This window comes from Coenobita brevimanus, chromosome 68, assembly GCF_032717465.1.
Source record: "Coenobita brevimanus isolate Jiangsu-jjx chromosome 68, ASM3271746v2, whole genome shotgun sequence".
Classification (NCBI taxonomy): Eukaryota; Metazoa; Arthropoda; class Malacostraca; order Decapoda; family Coenobitidae; genus Coenobita; species Coenobita brevimanus.
The window spans coordinates 5,996,142-6,021,146 of NC_137021.1; the positions used below are offsets into that span (position 1 = coordinate 5,996,142).

General features: G+C 38.3%; 1 protein-coding gene across 4 annotated transcripts in view; it reads right to left on the bottom strand.

Moving 5' to 3' along the window:
• Positions 1–920: 920 nt before the first annotated feature.
• LOC145405848 (ankyrin repeat domain-containing protein 61-like) overlaps positions 921–25,005 on the bottom strand; it is a 38,084-nt gene continuing 13,999 nt past the window's right edge. For 2 of the 4 annotated variants that reach the window (XM_080277101.1, XM_080277098.1), the window contains 5 exons: positions 11,733–11,809; positions 9,807–9,973; positions 8,791–9,029; positions 7,004–7,177; positions 921–3,900 (listed from right to left, as the gene is read on the bottom strand). In XM_080277101.1, the coding sequence (XP_080133227.1) occupies positions 3,760–3,900; positions 7,004–7,177; positions 8,791–9,029; positions 9,807–9,973; positions 11,733–11,809 (798 nt within the window). In that variant the 3' untranslated portion in view covers positions 921–3,759. Of the gene's footprint in view, positions 3,901–7,003; positions 7,178–8,790; positions 9,030–9,806; positions 10,031–11,732; positions 11,810–25,005 lie in introns of all 4 variants that reach the window. The other 2 variants (XM_080277100.1, XM_080277097.1) reach the window with 1 other exon arrangement.

Below are 25,005 nucleotides of genomic sequence, written 5' to 3' on the forward strand. Positions count from 1 at the left end.
GGTATCTTCACTGACTTTCCACATGCAGCAAAATGTTATTTAAGCCCCTTAATTCAAATTTATCCTCAAATTCGTGTTCAACAACTGGCTATATGGAAGGGATATTGGAAGGACTGTGATTAAGGAAAGAAATAAATACAGGAAATGAGGGAAGGAAGATGTACTGAATAAAAATGGGAGGGTAACAAATAACAATGAAAAGGGGAAAGATATGTACACAAGAGCAGATGTTTAACAAAGTAATGAAAAGGAGTATGGTAGGAAGAGAATGTGAAGTCTGTTTATGGATGAAACTGAGAAAGTGGGACTGAAGGAAATTAAGATGTATAAAGGGAGGGAATGTATTAGATGTATTAAAAGGGAAGATTAGAGTACTTGTGAAAAAGCTATAGGGAATGATGGAGAGAAAGTTCACCTGAGAGGTGGGGTGAATATGTGTGTGACTCATTTCACTGGCCATGGTGTTGATTACTTCTCCCTGTACTGTATTTTTTTTAATTTTCCTTGTTTTCTGGACCCTACCTTACCTTATCTGAGGAATAGAAAAGGGGGAAGGGGGCAGGATAACAATGATGATGATGATGACGATGATGATATGGGATGTGGAAACATCACCACCTACCACTTGTACTACAAACAACCAGGCATAGCACTTAGTATACAATGTAAGTGCTTCTCTCTCCTGTATTTAAAGTCTCTAAAGATTGAACTGCCTTGTTCTAGAATTCCCAATTTCATGTGAACATGGCAGTTTGGATCAGATGGTTATGACACTTTGAAGAGAACTACATCCAGTATCTGTCATATATTTCCAGAATGAGTTATTCAGTGTTTGTACCTGTATAGGAAAAGAATTTCCCAAGTCAAATAAGTTTTATTTACTTTTTTTTTTTCATTTCTGAGGATATAAATTCAGTAACCCAAGGTCATATAATTTATTCAAGAGCAAAATTGGGCTCCTAAGAATTGTTATGATAGTTGTTACAAGGTGTTACACATTCATATTCTGCAATGACAAGAATCGATATATGTCATTAATCATGTACCACACTTATACATGGAAACAACTGTCTTTTGCTCATGTTCATTAAATAAACTAACAAGTACCTATATGGTGAACCAATCAATAACATGAGGATAACATTCTAACTAGAATGGAGAAGTATAACAACGTGAGAACTTGAATCATTCTGTACCTGTGCTTGATACTCAACATACTCGTACCTATCACTATTCACAATATCATAGTCATATTACCATTAATATTTTTTGCTTCACTTTTCTGCCTGATAAAGTCATAATAGTACAGGAACGCAATATACTGTATGAAAGAAACAAAAGAGCACACTATCTCCAATAAGCATATTCTGGTAAGTTAAACACACGAGAAAATCTCACTATCATAAACTGGCACAGAACTTATCACCTCTAACACTGCTGTAATACCTGTGGCAAAGTGTAACTAACAATAACTTCCACAGCACACCAATGGTGGACTGCCATTAGATTGATGTAATACATTACAAAATGCATGTAGACTGAACCCATGTTATATGAAGGTAAACCTTTCTGTACACTGCAACTTCATTTGGTACTGGAGGGAAGTATTCAAGACTTGATACTAATAACTCTACTGTACATACAAGAAAGTATTCACTATCGTCTAATGTCTGTTCCAAAGATTAAGAGTCTGTGAACACTGGAGAGAGAAAAAAAAAAACACATCTTCCAACACAAATTTGCTTTTACTGCCAGAAAAATCATCCATCACATAATACAAAATTAATTCACTTGTAATACAGCTTACATTACAGTATGCATACTTGGCTAATCGAAACAAGTTCTGCAAAGCTTAATGTTTTGATGTGGGGGGGGGAAAAAAAAAACAAGTATTTGTGTATGGCATACATTACATGTAGGTTGCTCAATTTTCAGCTAGTAAGTCAATAGTTACTTAATGTGAACATCTAAGACACTGATAATGGAGACTGTCTTGTACATACTATGTTTCAATGATAATTGACCTTTTAAAAAAATCTACAACTACTAACAGCTTTTCTACTTGACTGCAGTTAATATAATGAGCTACTCATGACAAATTGTAAAACAAATTTTTCCTCCTATTAATCATCTTCATACTGTATATGGCAATTTCCTTACTTCTACAGTATACTGTACTCAAAATAAAAAAAGTATAAAATAGTTGTATACAATATATATATGCATACATACAAAAATATTTACCAAACTACTAATACAAAACTCATATATATACATACATTACACTGATATGTAAAAAATTCCTTTTCAGTTCATTCCCACTAAGTTCAATGGGTGGTGACAATTTTCAAAAATGTTCAGCAGAGGTAATTTGTATTTAATGATCTTGCTTTGAACACCATCATTTGGAAACAGCATTTTATATATAAGACAAACATGGTACCTTTCCTTTTGAGTACTGCACAGCAAATATTCTAAATTTTAAATTGCCAGGGAGACTGTTAAACGTGAAACAGAAAAGCACATAAAGCATCCTCAATTTATGTTATATATCACTGATCATGTAAAACTACATCCCTTTATAAATAAAAATTCTGAGTTTTGCTTCTACAATACTTGAATACCAACATCTGATTTACAATATAGACTGCCAAAATACAGTAGCATATTTTCTCATGAACAGACACCATCTGATAGTGTTACAAGTTCCTTCCAAGTTGTTGGAGGGGAAAAAAAATGAAAAGTGAAACTTTCTTTTGACTGTTTGGTGGCTGAGAAAAACTGACAATTAAGACATATGCCTGTACATATCTGAATAAACTGCTGTCACCTCACCCATAATGGAACAAATTTATATCCTATATTGTACAATATTAACATTACAAATATCAAAACATTTACCAATTCTGTACAAATTATTTACATGACTAATCACAGTAGACAATGTAGTATACATCAGCGATAACTTGACAAGAAACTCTTGGTTTCAGTTCTCGATAAATAACAGTAAATATTGTTAGTATTCTGGCATCAGAAATGCCTGTATGTTCTATTTGGGAAAAAAAATAAATAAATTATCACACTTGTATCCAATCCAAATTACCTGATGACATACTACATTATTAAAGATCATTAATAAATCTTAAATATCACAAACAACAGTATCTAAAATTAAAAACAAGGTCTGTATCTGCTCCAAAATTCCCAAACTTAACAGTGAATGGGAAACACATGAACTATTTTAATGAAATGCATAAATAGGTACACAGGACATACTGAAACTGGTTTTTCCATTGATGCCATTCAATAAACTAATATGGAACTGAGAACATATACATTCCCTTATGTATCCACAGTTGGCTATGAGAGAAAATGTGATTTAATAGTAAAGGAAATCAGTGCTGTCAGTGTCAATGGGAGACAAAGCGTGTTTAAGTACAGTACTGAAGTGACTGACGACAGAGAATGACATTATATCAGTGTAATATGACAACACTCGTATCTACCACCAACTAATTTACTTGCTAATTATTTCCTCCACTGTCACTGCTTACATCCAGAATGATGGCAAAAATATTACAGTGTGATAAACATTGCACTACTAGAGCAGAGTGAATAAAGGGTTCAGTATATAAAATGCTACATAATACAGTGTGTATGTTTCGTGTTTACAAAGAACTCTGTCATGATAACTTTTGATGAAATACCTTACTAACTACAGCCTTAATTTTACTCTGCACAAGGATAGACCTGTACATATTAACTAATTTCATACAGCAGGTACTTCTTCATGATTGAAGGAAGTTCCAACTCATCAATTCTTGTTGGGATCTTGTTACCCAAGTCCTGACGCAAAAAGACACGAACCAAGTGCTTCAGTGGTAGTGGAGACTGTCCCACCTGCAGAAAACATTACATATACCCACTTAGCAAGCTCTGGATAGGCTTACTATTATTATGTTAGTTTAAAAATGACATTTATCTTTTATGTTCAGTGAAGCATGAATCAGGCAGGTAATAACCCCCAATGTGTTGATGTTTAAGTCCTACAGCACTGCCATGATACTAGGGACTTCAGTGGCATGTAAAGCCATAATTTCAGAAGCTTGAGTCATTTGTGCATGAGTGTGTGGCTCATTTCACTGGATATACTGCTGATAGTTCTTTCTCCCTCAGGCTTTTTCTTTCTTAGCTTTGTGGACTCTTCCTCACCTTGCTCCTTAGGTGGGTAATAGAGTTCAAATGATGATAATGATGATATGAACCATGGTCACATAAGCCACCTCACTCTCTTCTTACTGCAAAATAGCTTCTTCAATGGCACAGCCTTTGGGTTCCTTTCCCATAAGTTGCAAAAACTGGGTCACAGAATCTAGACATAACTTTATTCTGAAAATTTAAATTTTGATATCCATAATACCTAATAAAGAGTCAAGAATCAATGATCATGGATGGATTAGCTAAATGCTTTACATACAACGGTTATGAAAATGTAGCAAAGAGTCATGCTTTTTTTTACAGAATGGAGTCATGGAATACATAGTGAAGTTGAATGACCAGAAAATGGAGCATGTGAGTGCCTTCAAGTATGTAAGTAGTGTAATGAGCATGGACGGGAGGTTACAAGTTGAAGTGTGGGAATGGGTACAGTATGGGAAAAAGGGCTCCAGATACATTAAAACGGGGTGATATGGAACTGGGAGGTATGCATGGATGCAAAGTCACTGCACATCAGTATTATGATCACAGTAATGTAAGGAAGTGAAGCTTGGATGTTACTGAGATGACAACTGAAAAGTGAGAAGAGAAAATAAATGATATAAGAAGAGCATATTGAGTTACAGGAAAGACGAGCAGAAAGGGAAGTTCAGGAGCATGTTGCAAGGCCTTGCACATGGGGGTAGGTTTAACAGCCCATTTGGAAAGAATGAAAAATTTGAATAAAAATAACACTAAAATGCAACTCATGAAATCAATCAAATCCTGTTAAGAATTTTACAAGATAGAAAAATAATAGAAAAAAGTTTAAAAGTTCTACAAAATATAAGAAAGAATGAATTAAGAAGTTTCACGAAGGTCTTAGAATATTTTGTTACTGAAAAGAGTAAATGGAAAGTCATGGAAGGCTATTGAAAAAATGTAAGTTTGTAGAACATAGTGGAAATTTCTTGAATGTTTCATATGAGTATATAAATAGTACTTCTGTATAACGTGAGTTAGTTTATGGTCAGAAATCAGCAAGCAAAGAAGTGTCTTCTCTTGTTTTTCCTATGTTTTTTGGTGACATGTGGAGGTGTAGGAGGACTACTGGGCCTTGGAATAGGTCACTGCCCCCGAGAAATAGGCCCTGAAGCCTTTGCCCAGAGTCGAACATGTAAAAAAAAAAAAAAAAAAGTAAATAACTGAATTATTTGTTTCACTTCCAGGGTTCTGTTGACTTCATTATGTAAATTACCCTGAGTTTGTACCCTTTCAGTAGTTTGGTCAGTTACAGTACCTAAGTTTACCGTACCACATTACTTAGTGTAGTGGGTAATTAAGGCGCTCCAATTGGATTAAGCCTGTGCAAGTTTACATCCAAGGGATGGTTGGGGTTTATTACTCATCCAATGCCACTCAAGGATGAGTGAGGCTGGTCACTCTCATCTTAAATGTAAGGACCAACTTGCCTAGCTCTGGGCTCCTACGCTCCTCATGAGGCAACACAGGAATTGAATGAATGAATGAATGAAGTGAATAAACTATATTAATTTTTTTTTTTTTTCCAAAACCCCCTTTTAAAAATCCTGTGCACGGCCCTGACATGCTGATATGGCTGCATTGTACAGTATGGTGAGACGAGATGTACCCTCAGATGGCTTAGCCATGGGAAGAGAATGAAGAATGAGATTGACAGGGAAATTGCATATCAGTGAGTTGATGCAGAAGAGAGGGACAGGAGACTAAGGATGGGGGGTGGTGAGGTACATAAATGCAGGTAGTGCATACTGGAGGGAAAGCAGCCTAATGACAGACAATAGGGTGACATGGTCACAGCAGCCTTATAACCAACTGATGCCTGGTAGCTCAGTGGGTTAAGGTGCTCCAGTCAGATGGAACCTTCAAAGGTTTACAATCAAGGGATGGTTTGGGTTTACTGTCCACACAGTGCCACTCTCGCCTGGGTGTAGCCAAAGAGGGGGGCTATGCCTCCCCTCATTTCTAACTGAATAACCTGAATCGGAGGTAGTAAGTTAGTCATTTACTTATATTCTTATTTCCTTATTCAGGTATTAATGATTATTTCGTGGGTTGCTTTCCTTACTATTTAACACTGGATACATTTTTTCTTACAGTAATCTAAATACTATTATAGTCCTTTCCATGCACCTTTATCTCAAGAATAATGACAACCAAAATTTAGGCCCTTTCCCTCCCATAACAAAATCCTGGCTGCACCCCAGAACTCAGGGATAAGTGAGACTGGTCACCCTCACTTTTCGGGACTGAATAACCTCACTCCAGGCCCTATGGTCCTGATGGGGCAGTAATGGATTTGATGATGATGATGATAGTGATATACAGTATAAATAGACAGATAGACAGATAGACAGACAAAGAGAGAGAGAGAGAGAGTGAGAGAGAGAGAGAGAGAGAAACACAAAAGGGCCAAAATGGGCATTTCTAAAGCAGAGTGGAAACCCTTTACTTCTTTCCTTCCCTTCCCAACATCACAATGGCAGATGCCAGTACATATGGCACCTCTTAACAGATCTTTGTTACAAATATGTAGAGTAATCTGGAGACAAATGACTTAAAGCATAACTGAAGCTACTGCACTACAGTATCTTAACTATGAAAATCAATAGGGTTCATACTCTACACTTGAATAAGTTTGTAATAACAGCACCATACAGCAGACTATGATACAAAGAATTCAAGATGTATGATCAAAACTCATGATGCATGCTCTTATCATGATAAAACATTCAAACAACGATATGATGACAAAGGTCATTCTTACCTTCAAAAATATTTTCCTCTGTTCATTGTCAATGAGTGAGGAGTGTTTGATGATAGTGAGATCAAAGCGCTGTGCAGCCTCCAGCAAGGTAATCAACACATCTGGGCTTTTAGTTAGGTTGGGAAGGCAGTTGAGCAGTCCACGGGGGTCTCTGCTCTGGCTCTGCATCACCACCTGGAACATTCAAAATATAAACACTATATATCAACAACAGTTGAACATTGTGATAATTCACTACATGGAAAAAATGCAATGAAGATGTCTGTGTCTGAATAATGTATACAGGCATTTTATATTCACCATAAAACAGAATGACAAAATCACACTACACATAACATCTGAAAACAGCAGAGAGGGTAACTTTAATTACTTTCATAATACACATCAACCAGCTATTCTCTGTGTTTGAGGTCTTCCACACACAGCTACTGTACCAGTGCTTATCTTTTATTTGTCCCTATATATACAGTGAAATGAACACAGTTTCACAATAATATTATTTACATTAAACTATGAATGCTTACCAACAAAATTCTATTTTTTTTACTTATTTATTTTATTGATTTCATTATCATTAACAGGCCAGGATAAAGGGGAAGGGTCATGGCTGAAACACCTCACACTGGGGCTTACTTTCTTCTTGCTGTAAACATTTTGTGCATCCTTATATGTTAACACATGGGAGATGAAGACTATTGCCAGACGCCTCAATCCCGTTTGGGGTGGCCACAAACAAATCGCCTCCACGTCGCCCTGTCCCCCGCCATTTCACTGCCCTGCTCCCAACTCACACCCCCCTCTCTCATATACCTCTCCACCTCATCCCTCCATCTCATCCTCGACCTCCCCCTCCCTCTTCCCCCCTCCAGCTCACTCACATACACTCTCTTCATCAGTCTCTCACCCTCCATCCTCTCCACATGGCCAAAGCACCTCAGTGTGTTCCTCATAACGCTTCCTATCACATCCACATCCACACCACAACACTCCTTTATATCCTCATTCGTCAGCCTGTCTCTCCATGTGACTCCACAGGCTCCTCTTAAATAACTCATTTCCACTGCTCTCACTCTTGACTTGTGTCAGATGAAGACTGATAATTTTAAATACACTGTATCTGGGATGTATATTATATCAACATGGCAAAATGTGTGAGGTTAAGAAGACTGTTTCAAGGAAGAAGAATAACTGGAATGCTCAGTTGCATTTTGAATGATAAAATGGTTAGTTTAAAGGATAAGACAACCCTGTGTGAGTGTTTTACTGCTAAGGCTGTCATATAGGAGTGAAACCTGGGCAGTGAGTGACAGAGAGCTTTCTGTGTTTTGAGCTGTAGAAATGATCTTTCTAAGAATAACTGCAGGCATAAGGAGGATAGATGGTGTAAATAAGTCAAATTTATGAGTGTTATGGAATGGAAGAATGGGCAATAGGAGTAGGATGTGGAATGAATGAGTGGATAAAAAAGAATACATTGAACTGGTATGGACATACACAAAGAATGCCCACAGATAGGGTAATAAAGAGAGTGTGTGAAATTAGATCAATGGTACTTTTTGTAGAGGCAGATATTATGTGATATAGATGAGAGTGGAGCAGGAAACTGGTGAGAGAGAAGGAAGAGGAGTGTCTGAGAGAATGGAAGAGGTATGTGAGGATAAAGTTGCCAAGAAGCGATTCTGTTACGGCCATCCTCTGTTCAAAGGTTTCCAAGAGGGAGCAAGATGTCAGAGATAATAAAGATGATTATGATTAATACCATAGCCCAGTCAACTCTAGCACCTCACCTCGGCACCATGTTTAAGGAAGAGTTTCACCACTTCCATATCTGGGTCCTCATTGGAGTTAAGATACTCCCCCAAAGCTGGTTTGATGGGGGAATTATCCTCACCCACAATCACCAAATTAGGGTTGGCTCCTTTCTCCAGCAACAGCTTAAGTATTTCCAGCCTATTGGGAATGCCCTCACTGCATGCCATATGCAGAGGTGACCCAATGATGGGAGAGCTGGCATTCAAGTTGGGATCTGTGGAACATGGTAGTTAAATTGATGGGAATTAGATTTTAATTTTGAAAGACACTGAGAAACTTAAGCTACTGTGAGTTTATAATGCAAAGATGTGAGGTCTGGGAAGGAACTGTAAAATCTAGGTTGTGGGGAATAAAAAAATTATTCATGGGTTATGAGCTACTACTGTATAATTTCAAGAACACATAACAGATATAAAACCTTATAACAGGGCAAAGGAAAAAGTACATAAGTGTATGTAATAGACTCTTGAAAAACCAGATCCCTGTCTAATTATGTACTGAAAATGTGGTTATCATCACTCTAATGCAATACTTCAAGTTCAGCTAGGGTCAAAAGATCTAGGGCCTAGTTCTCTGATTTCAAGAGGGACAAAAACCACAGTCAGAGATCTCAAGTACCTCACAATTTATCAGTTTCTCTTTTGCCACTGGAGGTATATGACTGCTTGCAGCAAAGGATATGGGCAATGGAGAACCTTCTCTCTCTCTCTCTATAATAATTTATCAGTTTCTCTTTTGCCACTGGAGGTATATGACTGCTTGCAGCAAAGGTTATGGGCAATGGAGAACCTTCTCTATATATATATATATATATATATAATTCTAATGTACACTCTTGTCCTTTTATGTGCCTTTTCAGACAGGCAGGGGATACAGGAAAAGTACCCTTTCTGCATTAAAGAACCAATATATGAGGTTTCCTAATTACAGGAATATACTTTTCATTACCTTACACATTGGTTAATGCAAAAATTATTTGCCTATGACTAACCATGCTGAAGAATGAGGCGCACCATCTCCACGTCACCCTTGAGAATTGCCAGGTCAAGGGGTGTAGGCTTGTTGTACCCAGGCTCAAAGTTGACACGAGCACCCTGCTTAAGAAGAAGGTTGACAATGGGCACCGAACCAGAGAGGACAGCATAGTGCAGCACCGACCTGTTGAGGGGGGTCAGAGCGGAGGGGGATGCTGAGTCAGAAAACAGCCAATTCCTCCTGGTAAAGGTGAAAAAAGAACAGGGAGGGAGGGGAGAGGGAAACGAGAAAAATGATAAATGGGGACCGCTGATTTCATCTTAAGTTTGAAATGGCTTTACTGAATGAAGTACCTAAAACTCTATGGGCATAGTAGAATCACGATACTCTGTATCTATACATTAGCTTGGATATCTGGCCAAAATACTGTAAATAAAATACAGGTACAGCATTATGTGTGCTAAAGCTTTGGAATTTGGTAACCTGTGCGACTGTACTAAGAATTACAACTATACACTGAAACAAATACAGGTGTATTTCACTCCAACAAGTTACAACATTCAAGTGATTTATACCAAAGCAGTAATAAACCAAAGTATTGCATAAGGTAACTGCAATAATTCAGAATATCTAAAAAACATTCCTGCTTTTCATTAATGCTGTTACCAAATACCTGTACAGCATTTTCTTTACAAACAAAAGCAAAGTAATTTAAATTGGAAGACCAGCCTATCACTATTGTACAAGTGCAAGTATATTACTGACAATTATTTTCAACCTGTACACCGGTGTACAGGTTGAAAATAACTGCCAATAATATTTTGGCAGCTGTACACTACTAAGTGGACTGGGCATTTCTCCCATAACTGACATCCAATTATAGGGGCAATGGTGACCTTAACAGTTCATATACTGTACAGTGTACATTCTGAACACTGTCTGTATTAGGATATGATGAGTTTACTTACAAATATCACCTCAAAATAGAGATTATCGAGATTCTACATAGTCACATTAGTATGAGCAAATGAAGCTTATGAGCAACTTAAATATAAAATACCTTTTAAGTTCCAGCAGGCAGTTTTCACTAAAATTACCATTTCAACAAATACTATGAAAACTACACAATAAATAACTAATAAAAACTGAGAAAATCTTGCAAAATGCAATGAGGTGATAAGATGCTACAAACTGTACCTGTACCTCTGCAGCAATGTATGCCAGATAGAAAAAAAATAATAACTACAGCACAGTAATTATGATCTAAGCAATGCAAAGTGGGCAACTAAAATAGTGCAGCACCAGTAAAAAACAAACAAACATAAATGGCTCTCATTTCAAATGAGCATATTTCCAAGTCAAGAAGTTTCAAGTGCAGAAAAATGGATGGGACAGTGCAAAAAGCAAGTCTTAGTATTACAGTAAATGCACACTGCAAGGGAAAATTGTTATTTAAAAAAGAATAAATCATAAATAAAAAGCACACAAACATCACTACTGAGAACAGACTAATGGGGCCTTCTATACTACTATAAAGAACAATCTGAACCGTAAGTGCTGATATACGGGCTTAATGGTAGAGGGCAATCATGCACTTTGTGAAAAATTTTGAGAAATAAGAACACTGTAGCACCTAGAAAAAAATGTGCTCATACACAACCCCTGCACTACTAGGTGAAAAACATTTACAGGTATCCTTAACACTGCATCTACCTTCACAAACACCAACATTATGCTTTTAATTTCCCAGAGAAACAATGAATACCTTTACAGATGAATATTCTTAGTGGAAACTCAACCACCTATAAAAAGGTTAACTTATTAGTATTAAAAATATATGTGACAGTTTTTACTGAATGTTAACCGAAAGAATGACCGAGCAGAAGTGCAGGGAATGGAGAGATGAAAAGAAAGGGACAGGTGATGGCCAGGTGAGGCTCACCTGTAGTCATGTCGGGCCTCAGTGCGGGCATTGACATCAGCACCAAAGGAGATAAGCAACAGTACTGACTCCAGGCCCTGCAAGAAGATAAACACTGTTACAGAAATAACTATGTGCTGTTAGAACCCTTCACATTCCCACTTGGTTCATACAGCTTCCATCAAAGAAGCTACCTCACGAATCACAGGATAAGACCATGGCACACCCTGGTTTCTGAACTGACTCTTTTTTCTGACTGGGGTAAAAGAAACCTTGCTGTGTTTAATGCATCCCAAATTAAGTTCCTATATTTTTTAATGTCATATTCTTCCATAGGAGTGCTCTTTAATTTTTAACAATAAACAGCTCAGTCCTTCATCATTCTCTTGGGAACTATCATAGATCACATTCTCTTGCAAATTCTGCTTCACAGGGATTTTGTGTGCTGATCTGACTCCAAGCTTTCTTTACCCCTGCACAAGTGTGGACTCTGTACAGGAGTCATATTTGCCCCTCTGTGGAGTATAACTCTCATGGGAGGGGAAGCTCCCCACATAAAGGTGGAGTCAAACTATTCAACTCATCAGCTTCCCTCCTCTTACAAACTCCCTGCAACCTCCCTCTCATTACTGCACTGTTACATCTTTATCTCTCAACTGCAGCTTCTTCAATGGTCACTAATTTTCTGAACTATCTGCTTGCATCCTTCCTATATTATGATGGGCTCATGGCACCCATTTAGCAATACTGTCTCATCTCATCCTTTTTCTGTCCTACCTGCTACTACAAGTGTTAACTGATACTCTCAGTCATTCATATACTCAACAGGTCAACTCTGAAACTCTCGTCCTCAGCCTGTAATTCCCTCTGCCTATGACCACCAATTTTTAAAATGGAATATGTAAAAACAACCTGAAATGAACAAATCTTGAATTTGGCTCCCTGTTTAATTTTTTTTTAATATAACAACTTTGCAGGCTTCTAGCCTTGAATGTTATTTCTTTACATGTGTGAATGTGCACACACACACACACACACACACACACACACACACACACACACACACACACACACACACACACACACAGGAAATAAAACCCTATACACATCAGAAAGAGAGAAAGACATAGGTGTGATTATCAATAACAGACTATCTCCGGCTGACCACATCAGCGAGAAGGTACGGAACATGTATACACTGCTTGCAAATATGAGAATAGCATTCACATACATAAATGAAGATATACTAAGAAGGATAATAACATCATTCATTAGACCAACCCTGGAATATGCATCAGTAGTCTGGAGTCCTCATCTCAAAAAGCACATAGACAAGATTGAAAAAGTTCAAAGGGCCGCTACAAGATGGATACCAAGCTTAAGGGACCTAAGCTACGAAGAAAGACTAAATAAACTGAATCTGCCAACACTACAGGAGAGAAGGAAAAGAGGTGACATGATAATGCTATATAAATGCATATCAGGAAAGGAGAAAATAGACATAAATGATTACTTAACATATGGAGAAGCATCAGCAAGAGGACACTGCAAAAAATTGGATAAGAAAAGAGGTGATAAAGACGTAAGGAAATTCAGTTTCCCAAACAGAGCAATTGCTCAATGGAATGCACTACCGAATGAAATAGTGTGTGCCAAAACAATTCACAAATTTAAGGATATGTACGATAAATATGGTTTAAGACACGGGACAGTACGAGCTTGACTCATTCCTGTAAAGATACAATTAGGTAAGAACAATTAGGTAAGAACACACACACACACCCACACCCACACACACACACACACACACACACACACACACACACAATTAGGTAAGGTAAGAACACACACATACACACACACACACAGTCACTTTTGTTCCTTTATCTACTGCTCCTTCCTCTTCCATCACACACTTCAAAACCTCTCCCTTTTGACAAGTGCATCAGGGTACTTCTAACTTTGTCAGTTAAAATATTCGTTAATTCACTATCACACCTCACCATGAATCACCTTTTTCTAAAGCAACCAACTTTATCTACATTCACTTCCAAACATCACTACCCAAGTACATCCACAAAATTTTGAACCAATCTGCAAAGTCCTTGTTCACTATTAGCAAGCAGCCCAGCATCACCTAATAATTTAAATATGGCACACTACTTTTCACAAGGAAAATTAAACTTTACTGAGCAATCAGATGAAATATAAACAAACACTGTGAAACTTTATAGAGCAACCAGATGTAAAATAAACAAATATAATGAACAATCATGGGAACACCAAATATCCTAGTCACACTCGAACAAGAATGAATCTCTCACACCTCAAACTTCCATCTACCCCTTGCACATTCATTGGTTCATAACAGCTCTAGTCAGCAATTATTCTTCCTTTCATCATTACTACCACCATCATCCCAAACCCGTAAACCTCCTAATTACCTTTCTCTTTACTATGTCACATGCTTCTCCAAGATTCATGCAGTACATTAAAATTCTGTTTTTACAGAAAGGGTTGCAGTCAAGGTCATATAATAAATTACTGAAAACAGAAACTTATCAAATTTTACCAACAAAATTACAAATGTAACCTTGCATATTGCATTAATGCAATGGATGCTAGTCTCAAAACCCTGATATTATAGTTTACTTTCATCGTGTTTAGTTGTAAATATCTGAATAAGTTAATGATAAAGGTTATCAAAAGTCATAATTAGAGCTACTGTATACTGTATCTGTTTCTGTCTATATTAGCTCCACTGCTAGAATGGCCTTCTCCTTGGAAGGAGAGTTAACTCTTCCCCCAGACTGGTGAATTACGAATGTGAGAGTCAAAGCATGGTAACGGCTGTGTCTATGTTAAGATTTTTATATAGATCTCATAATACCTGTTATCTTCCCACTCCTATTGCGACTCATTTCACTCCTAGTGTTTCTAAATTTTGGTTCATCACATTCCTCTTCTGTGCACCACAAAACTTAATACTCTCTAATTTAAACCACTGCTTTGTTTGCATTACTTCCACTTATGGTTGTCGAGAGAGAAGGTGGCTCCCAGTGTGATGAGATGGTGTATGATGAGAGACTCAAATTGGTGAGGGAGTTTAAGTACATGGGTGAAATGACAGAGAAGATATGTAACTGTGCAAGGGAAGTAGCACAGGGAAGGACAGTGGCTGATACTATGAATGCCTTGATATGAAGGAGGTGAGGTTTGCATGAACGAGTGAAGACTTTGGTGTGGCATGAGAATGAAAAGTAAAGAGTAAGATCAGTGTAAAACAGGTTACTGAAAAAAGTTTGGAGTGCAGAGTGGATGGGATAAGAAATACTGTGATTTGTGAAAGATACATGAGGAAATCTGTGGACACCAGAGTTGAAGCAAATGTACTTAGATGATACAGTCATGTGTGAAGAATGGATGTGAACCAGGTGGTGAAAAGAGTGTACCTGAATGTGTCTGAAGGTCGGAAAGGGCATGACAGATCATGATGAATGTGGACAGATATGGTAAATGTGTGTGTGAGAAAACGAGGTATGGATGTTGATGAACCTAGGGAACAGACAGTGGACTGAGGTGTTGGGAAGAATATTGTGCAGAGACGTGTATGACTGGAGTTCGGCATCTCTTTTTCATAGACAGTCAGTGACTGTTTCCATTTGACAGGTAGTTATGCAGCACATGCATGTGTAAGGTATGCCTATAAAGTGAAGCCAGGATTCTGAGGGTATGAATGGTGAGTGAATCAGAGTTTGGGCAATTTAGTTGGGGAGACTTTGGTTGGGTCTATTTCTATCGAGTTTTTTCTTGCTCTCTGGCTCCTACTTCGGCCCACCCTAAGGTGGGAGAAGAGGTCTGGATTATCTATCTATCTATCTATTGCCAGACGCCTCAATCCCGTTTGGGGTGGCCACAAACAAATCGCCTCCAAGTCGCCCTGTCCCCCGCCATTTCACTACCCTGCTCCCAACTCACACCCCCCTCTCTCATATACCTCTCCACCCCATGCCTCCATCTCATCCTCGGTCTCCCCCTCCCTCTTCCACCCTCCACCTCACTCACATACACTCTCTTCGTCAGTCTTTCACCCTCCATCCTCTCCACATGGCCAAACCACCTCAGTGTGTTCCTCACAACGCTTCCTATCACATCCACATCAACACCACAACGCTCCTTTATATCCTCATTCGTCAGCCTGTCTCTCCACGTGACTCCACAAGCTCCTCTTAAATAACTCATTTCCACTGCTCTCACTCTTGACTTGTGTCCTTCCAACAACGTCCAAGCTTCACTTCCGTACGTTAGAGTTGGTATCACAATACTGTCATGTAGTAACTTTTTTACTTCCATGCTCACTTCCCTGTTTCACTGCTTTCAATGAACCAGCAACCTTTCTTCCCTGCTGTACCCTTTCAAGCACTTCACCCTCCAAACCTCCATCCTTACTCATCACACTACCCAAATACTTAAACGTACTCACATTTTCCAATTCCTCACCATCCAACCTCGCTATACATTCACTGACTTCACCTCTCTCAAAGACCATCACTTTACTCTTCCCTACATTCACCTTTAGGTTCCGTTTCTTACACACTCTCTCAAACTCATCCACCAAGCCTTGCAGCTCCCCTTCATCTTCACTCAACAACACAGTATCATCTGCAAACAACAGTACAGGAGTTTCCAAACACTATCCTCTCTCACAAGGGCCACTCCAACATCCACTACCCTACCTTGTACCTCTTTATTACCCCATCCATGTACAGATTGAACAACCATGGAGACATGACACATCCCTGTTTCAAACCAACTTTCAAAGAGAAAAATTCACTTAGTTCACCATCCACACGCACTGCAGCCTTAGCACCATCATACATACTCTTCACAGCATTCAACAACTTCCCATCTACTCCATATATTCTTAACACTTTCCACAATCCTTGTCTATCCACCCTGTCATATGCTTTCTCCAAATCCATGAAAGCCGCATACAACTTCTTTCCCTTCTCTAGAAACTTTTCCACTAAAGATCTAAGAATGAATATCTGATCTACACAACCTCTTCCCTTCCTAAAGCCTCCCTGTTCTTCTCCAACTAATTTCTCTGTTCTTTCTCTAACTCTGTCTATAAGTATCCTACCATACACTTTTCCTATTATACTAAGAAGACAAATGCCCCTATGATTACCACACACTTCTTTTTCCCCTTTTCCTTTGTACAAGGGAATAATTATACCTGACTTCCAATCCTCCGGGACTCTACCTTCCTCCCAGGCCAATCTGCACATCTTCCACATCCATTCTACTACTATCTCTCCCCCATGCTTCAGCATCTCACCACACACTCCATCAATTCCTGGGGCTTTCCCGATTTAACTTTCTTCATTGCTTCCACAACCTCTATCCTACTGATTTCTACCTGTCTTCTCACCTCCCTCCTTCTCCCAGCCATTCCCCAGCCACTTATACTCGCATTACTTCCATCCTCTACGTTCAACAATTCCTTAAAGTGTTCTCTCCATCTGCTCACTTTTTCTCCCTTCTCCACTAGTAATCTACCATGTTTATCTTTCACTCCCCTGCTAACTTCACTTCCACCCTGTCTTACTCTTTTCACTTCTCTCCAGAACATTTTCTTACAGTCCCTCCACTTTACACTCAAATTCCTTCCAAATTCCTGATCCACTCTCTTCTTACTCTCTTACTAATCTTTTCACCTCTCTCCTTTCCACATATAACTCTCTCTTCTGCCTCTCAACTTCTTCCACGCCCCTATTTCTCATCCATTCATTGTATGCTTTCTTCTTTTGTGCCACAGCCTGTTTCACCTCTTCAGTCCACCACGCTGTTCCTTGCACCCCCCTCCGTCTTCTCTTCCTTCCACACACCACATCACATGCTGCACATATTTCTTCTGTAAATATCTTACACACACCTTCCACATCTCCCCTCTGCTCCAATTCATATTTGCCCAATCGTTCCTCCACTTCTCTCTTATACTCTGCCTTTTTCTCATCCTCTTGTAACCTTTCCACTCTCCTTGCAACTACTCCTTCCTCTCGTCTTTCCCTTCTTCTATTCCTCCATCTTACTTGCATCCTAATTCTGGCCACCACCAAGTAGTGGTCAGAAAGGCCACTCCCCCAACCTCTATAAACTCTTGCATCCAATATACATCTTCGCATCCTTTCATCCACACACACATAATCAATCATTGCCTTCCTTTCATTCAGTTCACCACCCACCCTTCTCATCACTCGCCATGTATACCTGTGGATCATTTTATGCCTGAAGAGGGTATTGGCTATTACCAACCCCCTCCCAGCACAGATGTCCACTAACGCACTCCCATTCTCATCTATCTCAGCAGGCACACCCCACTCTGGATTATGATGATATCAAATTTTTCAAAACAGACCTTCTATTTGCACATTTATTCCTCTTTCATTTTTATGCATTCTTCCACTCTTTATGCTTTCCCAAAGTTACTCCAACATTCTAACATCTCAGGGTTATGGGGCTTTACAACAATGCTGAGAGATCATACAACATGGAAGTCTGCCATCAGCTGAATAAGGCTGAACTATGCAACATGGAACACTCTCAATAGCTAAGTAAGCGTGTACCCAAAAAAAGGTTTCCTGTTTTAGGGATGTCTGCATAAACTTTTCTTTCAAACTCTCCAAGTATTTTTCTCTGTATTTCCCTGTACTAATCTCTTTACACAACAATTACTCGCAGTACTGGTACATACCTTTCATCAGAGCTTTTAAAATTTTTCAACCACAACTTCCTCTTTCTTTTCAGTGCCTTTTCCACTACCAAATTCCACGAAGTTTTTCTCATCATGTTCACCAACACACACACACACACACACACACACACACACACACACACACACACACACACACACACACATATCAGGAAAGGAGAAAATAGACATAAATGATTACTTAACATATGGAGAAGCATCAGCAAGAGGACACTGCAAAAAACTGCATAAGAAGAGAGGTGATAAAGACGTAAGGAAATTCAGTTTCCCAAACAGAGCAATTGATCAATGGAATGCACTACCGAATGAAATAGTGTGTGCCAAAACAATTCACAAATTTAAGGATATGTACGATAAATATGGTTTAAGACACGGGACAGTACGAGCTTGACTCATTCCTGTAAAGATACAATTAGGTAAGAACAATTAGGTAAGAACACACACACTCACACACACACACACAGCATTCTTAACCAAATAATCAATACAACATCCACAACTATCTAAATCCATTTACCTCTAATCACTAACATTTAACTTCTTTATCTATGGCTCATAATCATCAGCCACTATTGTTTCTTTCAAGTTTTCACATTTACTCTTTCATTAAACTAACCCCATCAAACCTTTTCTTTCAAAACATCTCTATATCAATCCACAAGCTGCATCATATCAGTAAACATATCTCCACACCATCACCCCTCAACTCTTATGTCTGCAATACTCTTAAGTATCCTTGTCTCTGTTGCTAAAAAATTTGAGTATCTTTCTTTCTACATGAATACTATCAATCAGATTATTTAAACTCATATCACATAATCCATATTTATGTGCTTTCCTGTGTATTAAAAAAATTACATGACCAACTCTACAAATAAACTGGTATAATGAGTAGAACCTACAATTATAAAATAAAAGAGGGGGAAGGGGCATTATGTAGTCATACAGAACAACATTCACTTACAATTAGTGCTGAATGTGAGTGTAGCGTCATGAAGACAGAAAAGCATGAAGGTAATGAGGAGGAACATGACCTGTTTTAAGCAACCTATGCTGTACACCATTCATTCACCATAACAAATAATCTTGCTAGCTAAGGGAAAGGTATACCGTATATCTAGAATTTCCTTCTTCAATAGTAAAAATGCAAGGAATACTGTACAGGACAAACAATAATCATATATAATTTTTATGAAATACATTTTCCACTATAAAATTATCTAGCAACATGCATGACCCAGTACAGTACATCAAAAGTAGTCTTTTTCTGATGAAACACACACACACACACACACACACACACACACACACACACACATTTTTCCCAATGGTTAAATGTGATTAGTGGAATGCCCTAGGATTCCATGTTGGGTTCACTTATGCTTTTGATATACAGTATGTACCAATAAATGACATGCCAGAAGGGCTGAATGGTTTCATGATATGATGTTCATATTAAGAAATACAGTATATCGATAATTGCTGATAACTGTAAGAAACTGCAAAAGAATATGGACAAACAGTATAGCTGATGACAGATCTGGACAACAAAACCTGAAGGCAAAAAAAGTACCATACTGTATCTTAGAAATGGGAGTCTATGAAAAAAAAAAGAAAAAAAAAAGAAAAAAAGAAAGGACTAAGCTGGGTGTATAAAATGGGCAGAGAGAAAATCAGCAAAACAAAAAGGGGACTCAGGAGTGACCATACAAAACAACCTACCATCAGAAAATCATAAACAGATTTACTGGAGAGGCATATGAGTTATTTATAAACACAAGTGACTTTTAATTACATGCACAAGATGCTGAGGGAGTTAAAAATGTCCCTGATAAGACTGAGATTAGGATATGCATCAGTGGTGTGGTCACCACATCTGGGGGGGAGAGAGAGAGAGAGAGAGAGAGAGAGAGAGAGAGAGAGAGAGAGAGAGAGAGAGAGAGAGAGAGAGAGAGAGAGAGAGAGAGAGAGAGTCAACAGATACAAAGAATGGCTATGAGGATAATTACTGGGCTTGAGAGTGTTGTCTTGTAAGGAGAGTGAAGAAGATAAATTTCCAACCTACAAGGAAGGAGGGAGAGAGGAAATTAATCATGATGTTTAAAGGCACTCGATGTAGTGCTGCTCTCGAGAGTCTGCCCTTTCCTCTCCTCCATCCTTCTTTCCTTCCACCTTCTTCTCTCTTTCTTTCCTTCATTCTTTCCTCGTCCTTCTGCCTATGGGTGACTTTACACTGAGTGACAAGTCCAATGGTTTCCTGTTCACCCTGTTCACCAGAAACCATTTACTATGCTGGGTGGTAACCATATAACCAAATTTTGGTGCCTGGTGATTTAGTGGGTAATTCTGGTGCTCCAATCGGATTGAGCTGGTGAAGGTTTATGTCTAAGGGGTGGCTAGGGTTTATTGCTCACGTAATGCCACTCAGGGATGAGTGAGGCTGGTCACTCTCATCTTAAATGTCAGTACCAACTTGCCTAGCCCAGGGATCCTACACTCCTCATGGGGCAATGTAGGATTGGATGATGAATAAATGATTGAAGGTATGACGGGAATGGAATGGGTGGACAGAAAGGATCTTTTTATGATGCATGAAGGATAAAGAAGGGAACATAAATTGAAATTAAGAAGGGGCAGGCATTGTTAAAAAAAAAAAAAAAAAAAAAAAAAAAAAAAAGCTTCCCAAACAAAAGTATACACACAGGCATCCAGGACATACCAGTACAACACAACTGAGAATTATACACTCCATTTCATTTATAACAATGAACTACTGTATGAGGTGTACCCCATGCTTTCTTTAATTATCGGTAGCATCTGATCTCTGTATAATCCATTAGTCATTAGAAAAGCAGTGGTTATTAATACTGTAATAATTTTAGTTGGTAACTCCAATGGTGCTGGAGAGGCTCCAGAACAGTACATACAAGAAGATTTTTATCCAAGATATTACCTATCACAGAATACCATACCAGAATAAAGTTTGGACAAGAATTAGCATGCACAAAACCTTTGGTTGAGAATTAATGCCACTACCAGCAACACATGTATCAGTGACTGTCAAAAAAGCATAAGTTCTATATGTACAGTCTGATGCTAAACTGATTATATTAATTGGAGTTATCAAAGTCTTTAAAGTGACTGGTGCACATCAAAATGCAATGGTTAGCTGCTTTATTATACAACAGCCTGAAAAATTTACATGCTATCAAATGATAAGCATTAATCCTAATTAAAGAATAAACACTAAAAAAGCTGCACTCCACACTGCAATTCCAAACTTACTATCAAGAATCGAACACTTACACAGGAGTATTGGGTTTAATATTCCATGTTTCATTAAATCTCATGTCCAAATCAAAAAATTTAATTTTTCACAAGTAATGACACATGTTATACTGCGCCAACACTTTGACAAAAAATTATAGAAAAACTGATGTAGTCACTCCTATCTAAGCCATTTAAAATTTTGAACATAAATATACTGTATTTCAATGAGTGAAGCTGCTTGCCGGCATTAAACAATTATTTTTTACACTGCTACATGAAGTAGATATCACTTCAATTAAACACATAATTAACACATAATAAGCAAAACATGACATACTGTACAGAAAATATACTGATTAGGCTATTGCCAATGCCGACAAAGTGGGGGTAGGAGTCTAAAGTCAAGCAGACGTCAGACACAACGTGCCTCAACCCAGCAATGCAATTGGTACTGTACTATGGGTTTACAGGAACTTAATAGGCAATCTGATATGAAAATAAGCATATACTGCTCTCATCTACCTTGCACTTGAAATGAAGGTAATAATTACTCTGTTTATATGCACTATGGCCTTTTACTGCTATTTTATTATTCTGCACACAGCCCTGTTTCTATTCTCATATGTATGATAAACCGACTCAAAAAGATAAACGTTCATGCTCAATACTATAGGTGTGAGAGTAACTTCAGTAATACTGAAACTCTATTACTGTACACAGAAAGCTAAATCAAACAATAAAAAAACATGTATGAATATTGAAACTAAAATTCATCAAAGCTGGGAGCATCTGAGCTTGGTTGTGTCAGCGCAGAGCATGTTTATGACACAAGACCTGGTTCCTTGCCCATCAACAAACAGTACATAGAAGGTGGGTCAATTTTATTCCTACACTCCATCAATACTACTACCAAATTCTGAAATTACATATTTATTGAAAAGTATGTTCTCCCTTGGTATAAAATCATATGTTGAGTTTCTTGAAGATGGATATTACAGAAGCAAAAAAGCATGAAAATCAGTATTGGCTAATAAGGCAGTAGTAGTGGAATAGTTACTTGCTTATTATTCTTAAACAGTGAGGGAGAGGGACACCATCATGTGTTGACTCAGATGTAACCAGGCGGCTCCACTGTTTATACAAATGTCCCTCAAATCCCATTTATCCTCCAAAAGGAGATGGTAGACAGCAGGAGAAGGGTATCTTCTGCCTGCAGTCTACTGAGTTCATGTTCTATGAGCCTGGAGCCACAACTAATACAAAACAATTCTTTACACAGCTTGCCTTGCAAAAGAATATTAATTGCTGGGACAGCCTTTGAGGATTGGGGAGAAACAACATACACGGACAAGTTAGCCTAGAGGTAAGTAAAGATAAGGATGCAGAGCAAAGAATAACTGTTTGTCATACAAGTGTCAGTGTTTGTTAAAAAGTGTATCACACAACATCTTTCAAACTGTGCATAATACATGTTCAGGTAAATACTTTTGGGAAAATATTCATTTATGTGGTAATGACATGCTACCAAAGAAAATATGCAGGAGTAAACATACCGGTAGTCTGTGATAACATGATTGCAAATCCAGTGACATACTGGATACAACATAACAGACTAGCATACCTGAAACTCTAATAGAATATGATTAAACTTGAATTTTACCATAATTGCATGGGAAAAAATTATTACCGCCTGAATTCAATATATATTCAAGACAAACATGTAAAACGATATAGTTTGTGTATCATAAAATTATATAAGGTAAGAACTTCAGCTTCCAAAAAGTTTATCAGAACAACCTTCTCAAGTAAGTTTATAAAATGGGCAGCCATTAGAAGTTGCACAAAATCAGATCAGTTATTTTCTTACATAATACAGGCTGTGATGATAAAACTCATATTACTGTAGATCTGATAAGATTCAAATGCATGCTGCAAAAAATTACTCTATCATATTTATTTCTTCTGCTCTCAGATTTTCAAAAAGTCTTATGCTAGTACTGTACATGTTGTCCTGTATTAGATCCCATAATGAATTTAGGAATTACCTGGTAGCCTTAATGCTACTTGGCAGAACAACATGATCTTCCTTGTAAAATAAGTTAGTTATACAAGTACTGTGCAATACTTCCATTGTGAAGTTTTACTGTACTGTATTCTATGAGTTGGGGAGTGAATTAATTTTCTCATCCATCAGTTTAGTGAATGCATATAGCAATAATGTTAGAATATTAGAACTGATGATACAATTAATATGCTGGTGATCACTTAAGCTTCAACTATGTTATCACATCCCAATCCCTAGTTTGAACTAGGTTGGGAAATATGGCACACTGCACCAAGAGTAACTGCTTTGCATCTGAAGTTCTTGCTTCCATAATATGAATTCCCTAACTCATTTCCATACTTTCTTTGAATACAGTCTTTTACTTCTATATAACATACAAAATCAATTTTCTATAACAATCTTCAAAGTCTATCTATCTATCTATCTATTGCCAGACGCCTCAATCCCGTTTGGGGTGGCCACAAACAAATCGCCTCCAAGTTGCCCTGTCCCCCGCCATTTCACTGCCCTGCTCCCAACTCACACCCCCCTCTCTCATATACCTCTCCACCCCATCTCTCCATCTCATCCTCGGCCTCCCCCTCCCTCTTTCCCCCTCCACCTCACTCACATACACTCTCTTCGTCAGTCTTTCACCCTCCATCCTCTCCACATGGCCAAACCACCTCAGTGTGTTCCTCATAACGCTTCCTATCACATCCACATCAACACCACAACGCTCCTTTATATCCTCATTCGTCAGCCTGTCTCTCCATGTGACTCCACAGGCTCCTCTTAAATAACTCATTTCCACGGCTCTCACTCTTGACTTGTGTCCTTCCAACAATGTCCAAGCTTCACTTCCGTACGTTAGAGTTGGTATCACAATACTGCCATGTAGTAACTTTTTCACTTCCATGCTCACTTCCCTGTTTCTTATCACTGCTTTCAAAGAACCAGCAACCTTTCTTCCCTGCTGTACCCTTTCAAGCACTTCACCCTCCAAACCTCCATCCTTACTCATCACACTACCCAAGTACTTAAACGTACTCACATTTTCCAATTCCTCACCATCCAACCTCGCTGTACATTCACTGACTTCACCTCTCTCAAAGACCATCACTTTACTCTTCCCTACATTCACCTTTAGATTCCGTTTCTTACACACTCTCTCAAACTCATCCACCAAGCCTTGCAGCTCCCCT